At 44.0% G+C, this 15,011-nt stretch overlaps 1 protein-coding gene across 13 annotated transcripts in view; it reads left to right on the top strand.

The window, feature by feature from the left end:
- The window catches only part of LOC125387582 (LIM and calponin homology domains-containing protein 1), a 317,590-nt gene that overhangs the window by 137,717 nt on the left and 164,862 nt on the right, over positions 1-15,011 (top strand). For all 13 annotated transcript variants that reach the window (XM_085691819.2, XM_085691811.2, XM_085691810.2 and 10 more), the window contains exon 3: positions 12,963-13,032. In XM_085691819.2, the coding sequence (XP_085547945.2) occupies positions 12,963-13,032 (70 nt within the window). The remainder of the gene's footprint in view (positions 1-12,962; positions 13,033-15,011) is intronic.

Raw genomic sequence — 15,011 nt, 5'->3', positions numbered from 1 at the left:
ATTTCAAGAAGTCTAAAATATCATCTAGATGTACTTCTGGCTTTTTTATGTTTTGTTCTTACTGATATGACATTTTAATGTATTATTTGTACTTTAGAACTTCATTGATGATATTGTATTCTCGATTGATTTTATATATATATATATATAAAATCAGTGTGTATATATATATATATATATAATTATATGAGAGGTCCTTGTTTAGATAAGTGTGGCCTCTCAGACTTGTGTGCTCTTGCCTACTTAGAATAGGTGATGAGGACTCAATGCATCTGATGCACACATCTGGCCCCTCCCCTACTGGAGCTCCTGGCCTCAGGAACAGAGACCCTGCACTTTGATTGCAGAGCCCCTAAGGCAGAATGGCAGGTGCTATGTGAGGAGAGTTGTCACTGGTGTCTTCCTGCTTGCCCTTACCTCATTAGTGTACCTCATGACATATCACAAAGGGACTCTGCTGCCTCCTTTGGAGACAGCCAACTTCCAACTGTCCTTTGGAGCAATCACAACAACACCCCTCTTCCCACCCCGCTCCCACAGATCAGCAGCCACTTTATGAGGTGACAGGTATGAAGAATGACCTGCAAGCCTATCAGATGACCCTGATGCTATGCGGTTGCCTGGACCCAGTTTTAAATGTGGTCCTCAGAGAATGATTTAGCTACGATCAACAAAAGTTGCAAAGTTATGAATGGATGCTGTAGTTTCCAAATTGATGTTTAAGGCTTTTTAAAGACTTGATAGTTATTAATTTCATATCAATTCACTCAGCAAGCAAAGCACTAAGGGCTTTCCAGGGACTGGTCTCTATACCCCAGCTAACATTGCAGAGAGGATGGACTCTTCCTAATCAACTAGATTTTCTGTGATTTGGGATAAGTAGGGAAGCCAAAGAGTTTTGGAACCTGGTAATGGAGGACAACAATCTCTTCCTAGGGAATGCTTCATTGAAGAGGCAGCATTTAAGATGCATTGTAAAGGATGGGTAGAAGACCATAAAGGACTTGGTAGGTGCGGCTGTCTAAAGACAGAAAACTGCAGGTCTATGAAAGTACTTAGTCACAGGAAGGGTGGGCCAGGGCCAGCGCATGTGCAAGGTGGGGCAGATTAGGATGTGAGATCAGGATCAGAGCAGTTTGTGAGAGGGATTGAGCAGCCTGTTGAAGAGGTTGCAGCAGCATGCGGTGAGCCACTAGTAGCCAGGGTCGTTCCTACATAGAAGAACCGTGATTCGGGACTTGAATTTGAGGACGTGAACTCTATGGTGGAGACTTTGATAACTTTTTTCCTGTTCTCTGACATGAGTATGTGTAACTGTAATATTGCTCTCCCCTCCCACAGGTAAACAGGTTCCCTTCACCTGTCTCATTCTGTTCACCCACAGTGCAAATTCCTGCTATATGCTTCCCATTTCTTAAGTTCCCTTCTTTGTTCATCATTTAAAACATGGGTTACCTTCTCAAAGAATGATGTGCGCTCTTGTTTGTCTGTGGCTCAGACACCATCTGAGTCTGTGGCAGCCCTGCTATAGAACCCTGGTCCATGAGTGTGCCCGGGCTTAGTGGGGGTGCGTGTGGAGATGATGTACAAACAGGAAGCACAGAGTTCTAATTGGTCTCACTACAGCAGGATCTCCCACAAACAGGAAGCACACAGCCCTAACGGGTCCCATTACAGCAGGATCCCCCCTTTTGAGAAAACAAGATCCTCTGCAGCCGTTGACTCCCCACCCCCGTCTCTTCAGAACGTCAAGTGAGGCGAAGCTAGGAAGCCTTGAAGAGTTAAATCTCAGCTAGCCTTTGACAGAAAGCAGGACCAGTGCCTAGGATGGAGTCCCAACCTAGATGTGTTTGTCCTTAGAGCCTTCACTGCCTTCCCGTGTGGGCATCCTCCCTTCCTTCCTCCCGTCCTCAGCTTTTCTGTTGCCTTCTGCCCTCTCCAGGGGATGACGCCCATGTAGAGAACTCACATGAGCTCATTTGCTCCCTCCGTTATCTCCCTCCGCCTAATGCCGGATGCTTAGGAGGAGAGCGGAGCCAATGATTGACACATCAGACTTCCAGCTGTGGGGGGCAGGGTGGAAGCTGGCTTGGAGGAAATGATAACGCTGTGTGCACTATGAGGTGTGTACTATATATACACACCTGGCCTATGCCAAGTTTACTGTTCATTCCACCCTCCTCTTGCTTTCTTACTAGCTGGTGTTTTTGCCCCCAGTTTCTGAGGGAGAAATGGAGGCTCCTGGATGTTGACTACTTAAATAACTTTAATTGTGACTTATAGTTGGGATGTGAATGCAGGTGTTTGTTCTGGTAATTTCTACTACTCTTAGGATCTTATGGGTTTTTGATTCTGAGGACTTCTTATTGAAGGAGCCTGCTGGGGGGGCCTAGAGATGGCTGCTTACCCACCTTGGGCTGCACATGGAAGTCTTTTGAGTTGGGTCACTGTGTTTTCATTATCTAAGGTTCCTCTCCACCCTACTGACAGGGAACATAGCAAGAACTAAGTTTTTTAGCTTTGTGAAAGAAACACTAATTGCAGTCATTAATACATAATTACTACATAGCACAATGGTGATTACATGTATCACTGCCTGTGTCGATGTAACTTTATACCCACCCTATTTAGCAACACTGAATTCTGTTCCCATGTTGCCATTTTTGCAGCTCTTTAACGATGTGTGCCATCTCAGATTGGTAGCTTATAAAAGCAGGAGAGACCTTTAGTAGAAGCCTTGGTGGGAAAGGCAGTTTGGGGTTGAAGGTTTGACTACTAGGGGAAGGCACTGAAGGGTGTATTAGTTTGAATACTAGGGGAAGGCATTGGAGGGCGTATTAGGTATTAGTTTGCCTTTCTGTTGCTATGGAAAAAAAAAAACACTGAACGAAAGTAACCAGGATGTAAGGTTACTTTCATTTGATGTACATCTTGGGGTCCATTGTTGAGGGAAACTGAGGTAGGAACTCAAGTAAGAAACCAGAGGAAGGAATCAGAGCAGAGACCATGAAGGAACACTGCTGACTGGCTTACTCGCTGTGACATGTTGAGCTTGCATTTTTATACAACTCACTTGCTCACGGGGATGGTACTGCCCACAGTGATCTGTGTCTTCCCCCTTGGTTATTAATCATTAATCAAGAAAGTGCCCCACTGACATGTGGACAGACCCATCTGGTGGAGGCTGCTCCTCCATTGAGGTTTCTTCTTAGGTGACTCAAGTTTTTGGCAAGTTGACAAAAATGTAGCTCAGAGGGTAGGTATCCTGTGACACTAGACAACCTGGACGTCATCTGGAAGAGGGGATGATCTGATCTAAAGCTGGGGTTTTAGACGTGCGGGCATCAGGGACTTGTTAGTGTAGGGGCTGGAGATTACTTGTTGGGGTGCAAAAAAAAATGTATGTGGAGTGATGCAAACGTGACATCTCAATCACCGTCTCTTCACCCAAGGCCTTCATGGAAGAGAGAGCAGAAAGAGTTAAGAGCCAGAAGTCAGGGCAGACTGGAGTAAAAGAATGTGTGCATACGACAGGACTGTCACTCATGAGCTCACAGCAGTTGTAGCTGCCTATGTAAAACCAGGCCAACCAACATTCTGGTATGAAGTGGGGAGGGGCTCATGAGACTCCACCCTATCCAAGCAGCTGTTGGCAGCTCATGGCTTCAGCTGTCAGTTGACCTTAAGGGTGTGGCCCCTAGTAGGTTAACTATGCTCCTGGGGATGGTCCTATACCTATGAATATGTGGGCAGAATAAATTGGAGTGGGTGGGTTATTTTAAAAAAATTAAAGGAAAACATAAAGGTGGGAGGGGCAGGAAGGTGGGGGGTAGACCTGAGAAGAGTTAGGATGTGGAGTTGGGGTTGTATTAATACGATCACGATACTTGCCAGAAATTCTCAAAGAATTAATAAAATATTTTTTTAAATGGAGGATAATAGGAAAGGATCCTGTCTGGGTCTAAGAAGTAATTCTACTTCTAAGAAGTAGAATTTGTGATCCCGAATTGTTAATGGAAGGGAGCTCTGACCTCAGGCATGTGCCTTGACCTTGATGAGTGACTTTCCTTGTCTAGGTCATTTTATTTGGTCCCTTCTAATCCCCGAGTTCATAATTTCCAGGCAACAAGAATGCTTGACAACAGAGCTTGAAAATGAATCTGAGGACCCTCAGAGCTGCAGATAGATGCTTTCCGCTCCTCTCAGTGATTGTAGATCATGTGACATAAAGATTCGGGGAAGTATGTGACCAGGTGCTTGGTTTCATGTTTGAGGACAAAGGTCCCTTAGGTAGGATTCACCATATAGGTTTTCTTTTCACCAGATGAGGTCCTCTCAGTGAGATTCAATGTGGGGTTGGCATATAACTAGTAAACAATACATCACAGTGGTCTAAGATGACATTTGTGCAGTTTGAGTTTGGCATTAGGGAAGGCTAGAGGTGAAGTCAGCCAGAACTCGTGGGGAGTGTGGAGTGAGAACGAAGAATTGCTTGTAAGTGTTTTAGGACTAGGTTCAGGTGGGCCATATTACTTCTACCCAAACTCCGTTGGCCAAAAGTCTGTTACATTTCTACAGTAGATGGGAAAGGAGGCAGGAGAATGTGGTTTAGTCTGTCTGGGAAAGAAGGAAGACAAGCGGAGGGTCGGTGGGCAGACTGTGACACAGGAGTTCTGTCAGAATAACAGTGTTGGTCAGCTCAGCTTCATGGGCTCAGGATCAGCCTCCTGGTTTCAAGTCAACAGAGTCCTTTGTTGGAAGCTTCTGTGATATTCTTGGTGTGCTCCAGGCCCGTGGTGTAAGTGTGGCCTACCGGTTACCCATTCTGGACAAAAGACAGCAACCTCTAAACATTTGGTAGATGGTAGCGGTGACAATTTGTATTCCAGCAGTATTGTACTCGCATGGAGTCCTCCTTGGTTCAGGTTTTGCTTTCCCTTTTCTTTTAGTAATCCCCCCCCACACCCAATCTTAAGAGTTTGTTAGTGTTCCTGGTTCTGCCAAGACAACTCTAAGAAGAAAACTTTCAATGACACCTGTAACGGGTTTATGGTCAAGACTGCATTGATCACGTGCTTAGGTTTGAAACCAGATGCCATGTTTGATTAAATGAAAACACCCGTACCTTCATTCAGGGCTCACAGTCAAATCCAGAAAACCATCAAGGAAACCATGTAGAGGAACACTCTTGAGCCAAATGAAAAGGGACACAAAAATGGGTCATTTTGTCATCGCTGTTCCCAGTTGCAGCTGTGCAAACCAAGCTAATGAGACGGTGATGTAATGTATTGTGGTAAAGGACAAAGCGATTTCCCGTGAGATGAAGCATGTACTTCCCATCCCGGTGTTTGAGGTCCATAGCTGCTCTCTCCTAAACTCTAGAATAATTACGGAGCCCGGATCTCTGAAGCGAATGATGTGTAGAGTAAGTTCAGGAAGAAATGCTTCCTTCTTTACACCTGACTGTCCACATTCCTGCTATAGTCCAGTAGCAGTCTGTCTGGTGGGCTAGTTTACCACGTCTGGACAGAATCTTTGCAATTACATGGTTCTGTACCCCCTTTCCAGAGCTCTTGTATAACCTCTGAGAAACAACAGAAGTTCTTCCTTCAAGTCCAAAGATTAGAGATGGGTTTTGGTTCATTTGGTTTTTGTTGTTATTGTTGTAGATATAAATATTTATTTATAAATACAAAACAACACTTAAATGTCTGAGAGGCCACCACATACTGCTTATGGAGAGCCAGAATGCTGTTGAATGCAGTCTGTGGTTGAGTCGGAACATTGGTATCATTCCTGGCTCAATACTTTTTTTTTTTTTAAGGAATTCAATAGTGTGTTACTCTTTAAGAGTTGTGTTTACTGGATTACATGCTGCATGTGTTTTTAACACGTGGTGGCCGTGCATAGGTGGTATGACAGCGAACCATACACATGCACAGTCCTTTAATTTCTGTGGCTCTTAAGTCCATTAGTGAGCATGCACTTCGACATAGAGACCTGGTCTTCCCTGGTTTCCTTTGGGTTCCACTCCTAGCTTCAGAGCCAACATCATGTGTGATCCACAGACACTTGTTGAGTCCGTGAAGAAGCAGTGGAATGGTCTTTCTGAGCTATGGGTCACAATGTATGTCTTCTTTTGGGTTTCTATTGCTGTGATGAAATACCACGACCAAAAGAAATTTGGGGAGGAAAAGGTTTATTTCACTTTATTTACATATCACAGTTCATCATCAAAGGCAATCAGGGCAGGTACCTGGAGGTAGTAGCTGATGCAGAGGCCATGGAGGGGTGCTGCTGCTGCGTATTGGCTTGCTCCTCTTGCCTTGCTCAGCCTGCTTTTTGATAGCATACAGGACCACCAGCCCAGGGATGGCATTGCCCACAATGGGTTGGGTTCACCTTTATTAGTCTCTAGTTAAGAAAATGCCCTGCAAACTTGCTTATAGTCTGATCCCATGGCGGCATTTCTCTCAATAGAGGCTCCCTCCTTTCAGAGTGCTTTAGCTTGTGTCAGGCTGACATAAAACTATCCAGCACAGTGTGCTGAGTTTAGAATGTGAGCGTAGGGTGCACGGTTTAAGTTGTGTCTGAAGAGGTACCTTTCTTTTTACTTACCTTCAGTGATGTTAATTATTTTCACTACTGAAATTTGTCTAAGATAGTAGTTTTCTTATTTATGGTTTTGTTTTTTTTACCAGTCACACACTGCCAGGCAGCGAGTAGTTTTCGGTCAGTATGACTTGTTTCTCTGAGATCTTTATCCAAAGGTGGCTGATGAGAGAAACTAAGTAAATGTCATTTTAGGCTTTGGCTGCTGGCTAATGGGAAATGGAAATTAAACAACTTGGACTCACCTGCTACAGTGGGACATTCTCAGCTACTAAATAAAGAAGCAGGCAATTTGCATTTGTCACAGCCTCATGGTGAGCATTAGCTGGAAGCTCAGCGCAATCCCATGGAGGCGAGGGCTTTTTTACCCCTGTTTTATTAAGGGGGAAACTAACCCTTGCTGAGTACCTTCCCAGTTACTTACAGTTGGTAAGTATGGGATCTGCCTGCTAGAACTTAAGACTTCTGACTCCCAAGGTCATTGCCACTCCCTGATCTTCACGCTAAGTGCCATAAATTATCTGTATGATTTATTATTTTTTGATTCCCACAATACACATCACTATATATAATATATATTTTACATATATATTATATATGTAAAATATATATATTATATATATATATATAGTTGTAAAGTTATCTTTACACTTATTCACGAATGGTGTTTTACAAATATAAAGTAAGTTACTTCAGTATCTATTTTAAAGTGCTTCCTGTTGAATTTAGAGAAAAAAAAATCTTGACACCTCACGTGGACATCTTACGCTCGGGTCTTCGGGTACCGAATCGCTTCCCCCTGCTTATCATGTTCTACCGTATTGAACGTCTGAGGATCCCCGAATTCACCAACCCTACTCTTCCACCCAGGCCTCTCTGTTAGCCTCTCCGTCTGTTTGGAGCTGTTGGCTGCATCTCTCTCAGTAACTTCGTGGTATTCAATTGTTTGTTCTTCAGTGTTACCTCCCAAGAGTTTAGCCTTCTGACCATCAGTTGAAGTATCAGTCACATGACTGGTCACCAGGCTGGTCTAATGTTTATGATTATCTCAAGATTTTCGTTTCTATTTGTTTGCTTGTCTTCTCCTCCCCACGCTGCCCCACTCTCTCATCTATAGCAAGGAATAAAGCCTTTCTTGTCCACTTGTATGCCTAGAATACCACCCGCCACAAATACAATAAGCATTTGGCAATAGCTCCTTCTAGTTGGTCCTTTTATCTCCATCATTTTTTTGTGTTACTGGTCTTATAATATGGAAATATTTAGCCTGGAAGATATGAGATGATACCATGCTTTCATTTTTTTTTTGATGCGTAAAATTATACCAATTTCCAAGAAAGAAAGAAAAGGTTTTGAAACAAGGTTTCAGTTTATAGACCAGGCTAGCCTGGCACTCATCACCAGCATATCCTGCTTTAGCCTTCCTGGTCCTGAGATTGCAGGTGGCACTACCATGCGCAGTCCAGAAACATCTTTCGATGAGTACAAAGGTGATTTGTTTTCTGACAGAGTAAACTACCTCCAAGACCGTCTAGCTAAAGGCTTTGGAAAGGATACCCCACAGGCAGGACAATAGTACAGTATTCCTGGAGAAAAGACGTTTTGCCTTGTCTGGAATTACTGCTCATGATGTCGTAGTCCATCTGTAGACTGAGTAAGAACATGATGTGTCTTCCATGTACCATCCCCTTAACAGATAGTTGATTCTAGTTCTGTTCATTCTTACAGATGTTACCACTGTGTGTGTGTGTGTGTGTGTGTGTGTGTGTGTGTGATTTAAGGCATGTGCCACTGTGGCTGGCCTTTACCCCATGATATATTTTAACACTGTTATTTGTTGTTCTTTGAAGCTGCTTTCTCTCTCTCTCTCTCTCTCTCTCTCCTCCTCCTCCTCCTCCTCCTCCTCCTCCTCCTCCTCCTCCTCCTCCTCCTCTTCCTCTTCCTCCTCCTCCTCTCTTCTCTCCCCTCCTCTCTTCTTTCTTCTCCCTTTCTGTCCCTTCTCCTCTCCTCCCTGCTCCTCCTCTCCCCTTCCCTTCCCTTCTTCCATAGCTCTCTTGGAAAGCATTCTTTTTTAATTGATTTATGTACACTGGCATTTTGCCTGTATATATGTCTGTGTGAGAGTGTTGGATCCTCTGGAACTGGAGTTACAGATAGTCATGAGCTACCATGTGGATGCTGGGAACTGAGGCTCCTGTCCTCTGGAGGAGCAGTCGGTGCCCTTAACCACCAAGCCATCTCTCCAGCCTGAAGCTGATCCTTCTAAAACAGCAACCTGTAGCATAAATAACCATGCCTAAAGGTAAAGGTTGACCTGGTCATATTACCAGCTGTGTCTCTTGGGATGTCTGATTGGTATTTAGTTTTTCATTTTACAGACGTGGTGGAACATACATGTAACCTCTTTCTTGGAACAAGGCTTTGGGTAATAATGCACCTCAGAAGGGATATAAATATAAAATATCGCCACACTCATCATTGAACAATCTGTCATTCATAAATTTACATGGATGGGGAGCAATTGTGGCTTAACTAAAATTATAGATGAATAATCTTCCTCATAGTTGTTGTGGCATGTCTCATTGTTTCTTAGTAAACAGAAACTTTTTCAGTTTAAAGCAAAATATAAGATAAAGTCCAGGTGCTTGGCAATGTGAATTGCTGTGACTTTTGTTGTTGTATACTGTAAATTCTGGACGGAACCAAGAGACTGTTTACATGGGAAAACACAGCTGCGCAGGCCTGAAAATGCCCTGAGTGTGTGAGAGAGCAGTATGTCCTTCTGTTTTCTTGGCTTTCAGTGAAACGTTTTGAGAGAGGTTGTAGTTTTCCGCCACTCTTTTCAGTAAAGTACCGTGTCATGGTTTGCTTTGTTTCTTTGCCTTTTTGACATCTTCATGGGATAGGGAAGTGTCTGTCATCAGAACAGTCTATGAAGGATGAATGTAATGATGAGTTTATAAAAGATGGGTGAGTAGAGCCATCATTACTACAAATATCAATGAGTTCCTTAGATGCAGAAGACAAATGATGCCCTTTGAAAAGAATTTTTAGCCAATACACTATGGAGGAGAGTTAGGTTTTATCTCTACTCTGCTAGTTTCTCCAAACCTCATCTCTTTAAAGCCGCTCTTGAACCTGCATTACAGGTGATAAGACAGGCTAACAGTCGCGTCTGGACCGCCACCAGAAAAGGACTCAGCTAGGTGTTGGATTCAGGCAATCCTCATTGCCTGAATGCTTCCCCATCAGTTCTCCAGCATCCTCTGTGGTTATTAGACAGGACATAGCTTCCATATGCATTGGTAAGACATGCTCTCCAAGGGAGATTGTCTAGCCTCCAGGACAGACCTTTACTCCTCTGTGTTCACAGAATGCAGCAAGGACACCATTTTATAGAAAGGACTAGAGAACCTGGAGATTTGCTACTAAAAGGGAACCTGGAAATAATCCCATGTGGGTAGAGGGACAGCTGCTTTGCTAGGACAAGGAACAGGACAGTGTATTATGGTGTGGTGTGGTGTGGTGTGGTGTGGTGTGGTGTGGTGTGGTGTGGTACAGTACGATACGGTACGGTATAGTATGGTATACTTGTCCTTTTAAAAGTTATGTGTACTTGTCTGGTGGTGGTGGTGCACACCTTTAATTTAATGCTCAGGAGGCAGAGATAGGCGATCTCTGTGAGTTCAAGGCCAGCCTGATCTACAAGAGCTAATTCCAGGACAGCCAGGGCTGTTATACAGAGAAACTGTGTGTCAAGAAAAACCAACAACAACAAAAAACCAAAACCAAAACCCAAAATTATGTATACTTAAGTTTTTTCATTGGCAAATCTTCACATTGTTTTCAGGGACTAGACTGTGGCCCCATGGGAGCATAGGAACAGCAAGTGATCTACACCTTGCTATATATATCCCTTTGTTTTCCTTTGAATTGTCAAGACTGTACATTTTATTTTTAAAATAAAAAAGTTTTATTTTAAGCTATACAATGAGGAGCTACCAGGAAAAAGAATACATGTAAAAATTCTATCCATTCAGTTGTACAGAGAGTGAGAGACATGGGATTGCTCAACCTAAGTGGGACGTCTTCATCAAACCCCTTCCTTCAAGGCTTAGGGGTCTATGGAGAAGAGAAGAAGGAAAAACTGTAAGGGCCAGGGTAATGAATGTCACCAAGGAAACAACCTCTTCCAGACACAACAGGACCAATGCACAGGACCTTCATAGGTTCAAGTCAGAGAGGATCCCAGCACTAGCAAGAGAAGGTGGTCTTGGAGTCCCACCCCCAACTAAGAAGCTGTTTGCAGTTGATACCTGCTGGCTAGGAGAAAATCAGTTTTCTCCAATGGAGTGTTACTAGTTACATCAACCACAGTCCAGAGAAGTCCCCACACCCAGGAGTAATTGGCCAACACGCATACACCCTCCCCTTTTATGGACTTTTTGGTATTTTGCTTGTTTGTTTTAATCTTTTGTTTTTGTGTTTCTGTGCAGGTTTTTGATTTTTTGAGAGAGAGAGAAAAAAAAGAACATGATGTTCAATGGGTAGGGAACTGGGAAGGTTCTAGGAGATGAGGGAGCAGAAAGATAAGATCAAAACATATTGTATGAAAATTAATTAAAACAAATTAATTTTAAAAATTCTGTCCTTTTTTTCCTTTGGAAATCTTCTATCTGTGTATTTTAAGCCAAAGGATAGGGAATTTTAGTACCATCGAAGAGAACATACTGACCTAGGTCACGTGGGTACTGGGCCTAGCGGGACCTCTGAGCATCTCTGGTGAAGTGACTCAGCCATATCAGACCTCAGCTTTCTATGCAGTAAAATGGGAAGTTATCTCCAACTCAAAATGCCAACAACTCAAGTATAGGTTTTATAGAAGTACTTTTTCAAAAAGGTTAAAGGCATGGCTAAACTGACCTGGTTAATAAAAAAGAGTAGCCAGCCACCTTGGCCTCAGTGAACTAAGTGTCCCATGCCTGCTCTGACCATTCCGTGCTGGAGCAGTGAGTGTGAGTTGTAATGACATACCCGGAGAGCTGGTGCTGAGCTTTGGTCCAGAAGCAGAGCGTCCTATCCCCCTGCTATGGGCTGTCTCCATCCATGTGGAGTGTCTGAGAATCTGTTAGTGACCTGTGGAATCTCTCAGTGGGGCCTGGAGCCTTTACTGGGGTCTTAGATTGCAGGAAGTAGAGCAGAAGGCAGCGAACCTTTCCTGTAAAGGGCCACAGAGGGGACATCACCCACTTTGTAGGTCACGTGTTCACTCACTGCTCACTGAACACTGAGGCTATAGACAAGAGGAGCTGTGGACTAATCTTCACAAGCGGGCTTGGCTGCAGCTGTGTGCCAGGAAAAACTTCATTTGCAAAGCAGGTGCTGGATACCCTCGGCCCGTAGCTTTGCGGTTTGTTGACCCTTGAGTTTTAGTAAACTTTGAACTTCTCTTTACATAGTATTCTGAGGTAAATCCTCTTAACTGTCTAAGTCTTAAGTAAGTACTTCCGTTCTACAATCCCTTACTGCCTGCTAGGTAGTCCTTAATGAGTACCCTCCTAGGGTGGAGCAAATGCTCCACTCTACCTTCTCCCTGACGCTAGCCGTACCCTCAGTTTACAGCTTGCTTGCCATTCTTCTCTTCTTCACGTGGGTTATGTGTCCTGCAGACCACAGCTCAGTTACTCTGGCACCCCCTTGCTTGTCCTTCCATTTTCACATGTGTGCAAGCTCTCCCTGAAAAATCTTTTGCTTAAGTGATTCTTTCTCAGTACCTAGGGAATGGTGGTCAGCCTTGTTTCGGATCTTCAGGATGGGATTGGTTACCGTCTCGGAAAATCCACTCTTCCATTTTTAAATGAAGCTCCACCACATCTAGCAAGCCGCTCTCCTCAAAGTACAAATAGGGTCTGGAGACAAAATTTGTCTTGGCAGATCGTCTGCAAAGATCTGTGTTGGTCTCTGAACCTAGTCCATCCCCAGAGACGTTCCTTGCCTGAGCCAGGAGAACTGGCAGCTTGCCTTACCCTGGGTTGCGGCACATGGCTCTGATTCCAGACAGTTCTCCTAGCCTCAGCCTCCCTCACGTCTTTGTTCCCATGAAGCACTCTCTGTGTCTTTCCTTTCTCCTCTCCTAACTTTCCACTCTGACTCCACCTGCTGTCAACAAACTCCATGTTGGCAGCGCTCTTTCCTTACCCGGGGCGGCTGACGGATGATTGAGATTTACAGCTTGCTTTAAATTCCCAGGTTTTCCTAGTCAGCAATTTAGCCACAGCCCGGGATGCAGGTGATTTGTGTGATCCATCTTGCTTGACGTCTCACTTGACATTCTGCCTTTTTCACGACAGGTTGCTGAATGCTATAAAGCCAGGACTTGTTAAAAAGATCAATAGATTGCCTACCCCCATTGCAGGATTGGTGAGTATCCACAATTGAGATTTATTTTCCAATATTCCTTTGCTCTAACCTGAGGGTCACGGCAGTGCCGTTTATCACAGCGCTTTCCCGCAGTGTGTATTCCGCGTCAGTGAGAACACGTTGACTTCACTCCACTCAGGTTCCTTGAGCATGAAAAATTCCAGCCATGTCCAGATGGCATCTCAGTCATTGTTTGTATTTTTTCTCGAGAGTGACAGAGTCCTCCAGTCTTAAAGAGGTAAATTTGTTCTGGCGCAAGAGACTGATAATTCAGTTGAGCCCAGGAAGGGAATGTGATTTTAATTACATTTCCTCTTCTCGGTGCTTCACTGCGGGCTCCCTTTGATAGGGGAGAGGGAAACGGAGGCCTCTCAAGAGGGAATAGCACTTTCATAACAAGGTGCCTCTTCCAGTGTTAACCCAGCACTGGCTAGTTGTCAACCAACACTCCCGAAGACGACGCATGCCAAGGTTATCCAGTGTTTGTTACCTGGAGAACCATGCAAGAATGATCCCAGCCCTTCCAAGCCCACTCATGAGATCTGTAGAATTCACATGTTCACGTCACATCAGGCAGGATCTAGTGTTCATATATTTTATGTGTTTTATAATTCTTGGCAATCAATAGTAGTCACTTAACTGATCCTACCTTTTTGTAGGAAAAAGGAAAAATGTAGAACGGGAAGATAACTAAATCTTAATGCCTGAAGGAGCTCCAACACACACACACACACACACACACACACACACACACACACACACGTGTGGTCTGGTAACGATTCGCTGACTGTTTCATTGATTATCGCCTTCTCTGCCTGTGTTTTGCAGGAAAACAATGAGAAAAATGTCAAGAATTTAGGCTGGCTCCTGCATAGGCCCTGCTGATTGTTTTAAAGTTTCTTAGTTATATCATGATGACTGGTTAAAATTAGATGTGACAAGAAGCTTTTGTGCTTGAAGGCTGTGGGGGTCCTGGTGGGAAGGCATGATATGAGCGAGTTGAAGAAACTGGGTTCTTTTGTGAAGAATTGCTATTTCTGTGGACACATTTTCATTCCTGTATTGGTTGGTAGAGAGTTGGAGATTAGTCATTAAAATTCCATCTAATTTGTTTGTCAGAACCATGTAGCCAAGTAAGCTAATAAATAGGGAGGGGGATAGAGAGATACACTTGGAAAGGGTGGTTTTATATATGATTCAACAAAACATATAATATATGAATGTTATTGGTGTATCACATATGTTAGCATGTATGTATATCCATTATTTTAGAACTTTTTCTATTAAAGCCATCTTTTCCAGATGTTGAAGCTAAGATCTTTATGACTGGTGGGTTTCTGCTTGGCCTTGAGCCTGTGGCAGCCTCTGATCTTTCTGACCTTGGAGCTCTGGGGATTGGTGTCCCGGGAAACAAGGTGAAGGAGGCTCCAGGAAGCCCTCGTGAGCTGCCTGCAGCTCTGGGCACAGTAGCCAAAGGAAAGGGGGTTGAAAACCTTAATTTCCAGTGCTAGCCACGAGTAGTTTCAGTAATATTGCATGGTTAAGAACATACATGCATTTTGATGGGGTTTCTTGGCGAATAATCATGTTGGCAGTATATGCTGTGTGGTGTGTGTGTAGACATGCCCATGTGTGCACATAAGGAGGCCAGAGTAGGACTTTGGCTGTCCTGTTTGATTCCTCTTTATGTTACTGCTTCGAAACAGTGTTCCTCACTGAACTGGAACTTGCTGGGGTTTACAGATGTCTATAGACATGCTTGGCTTTTTACATGAGTGCTGGAGATTTGAACTCAGGTGCCCACGGTTACAGAGCAAGCACTCTGACCCTTTGGCCCAGCTCCCCAGCCCTATTAGATCAAATACTGTTCTTTACATGTCCGGCAATTTGCTGTAGGCATGGGTACTTGAACGGCTTTCCTGCTGGTATAGTTGACCTCTGTTTCCCCTTTCTTTGTGCCCCCCCCCATGGTCTGGATC

This window comes from Myodes glareolus, chromosome 8, assembly GCF_982192425.1.
Source record: "Myodes glareolus chromosome 8, mMyoGla1.1, whole genome shotgun sequence".
NCBI lineage: Eukaryota > Metazoa > Chordata > Mammalia > Rodentia > Cricetidae > Myodes > Myodes glareolus.
This window is presented reverse-complemented; position numbering and strand designations above follow the sequence as displayed.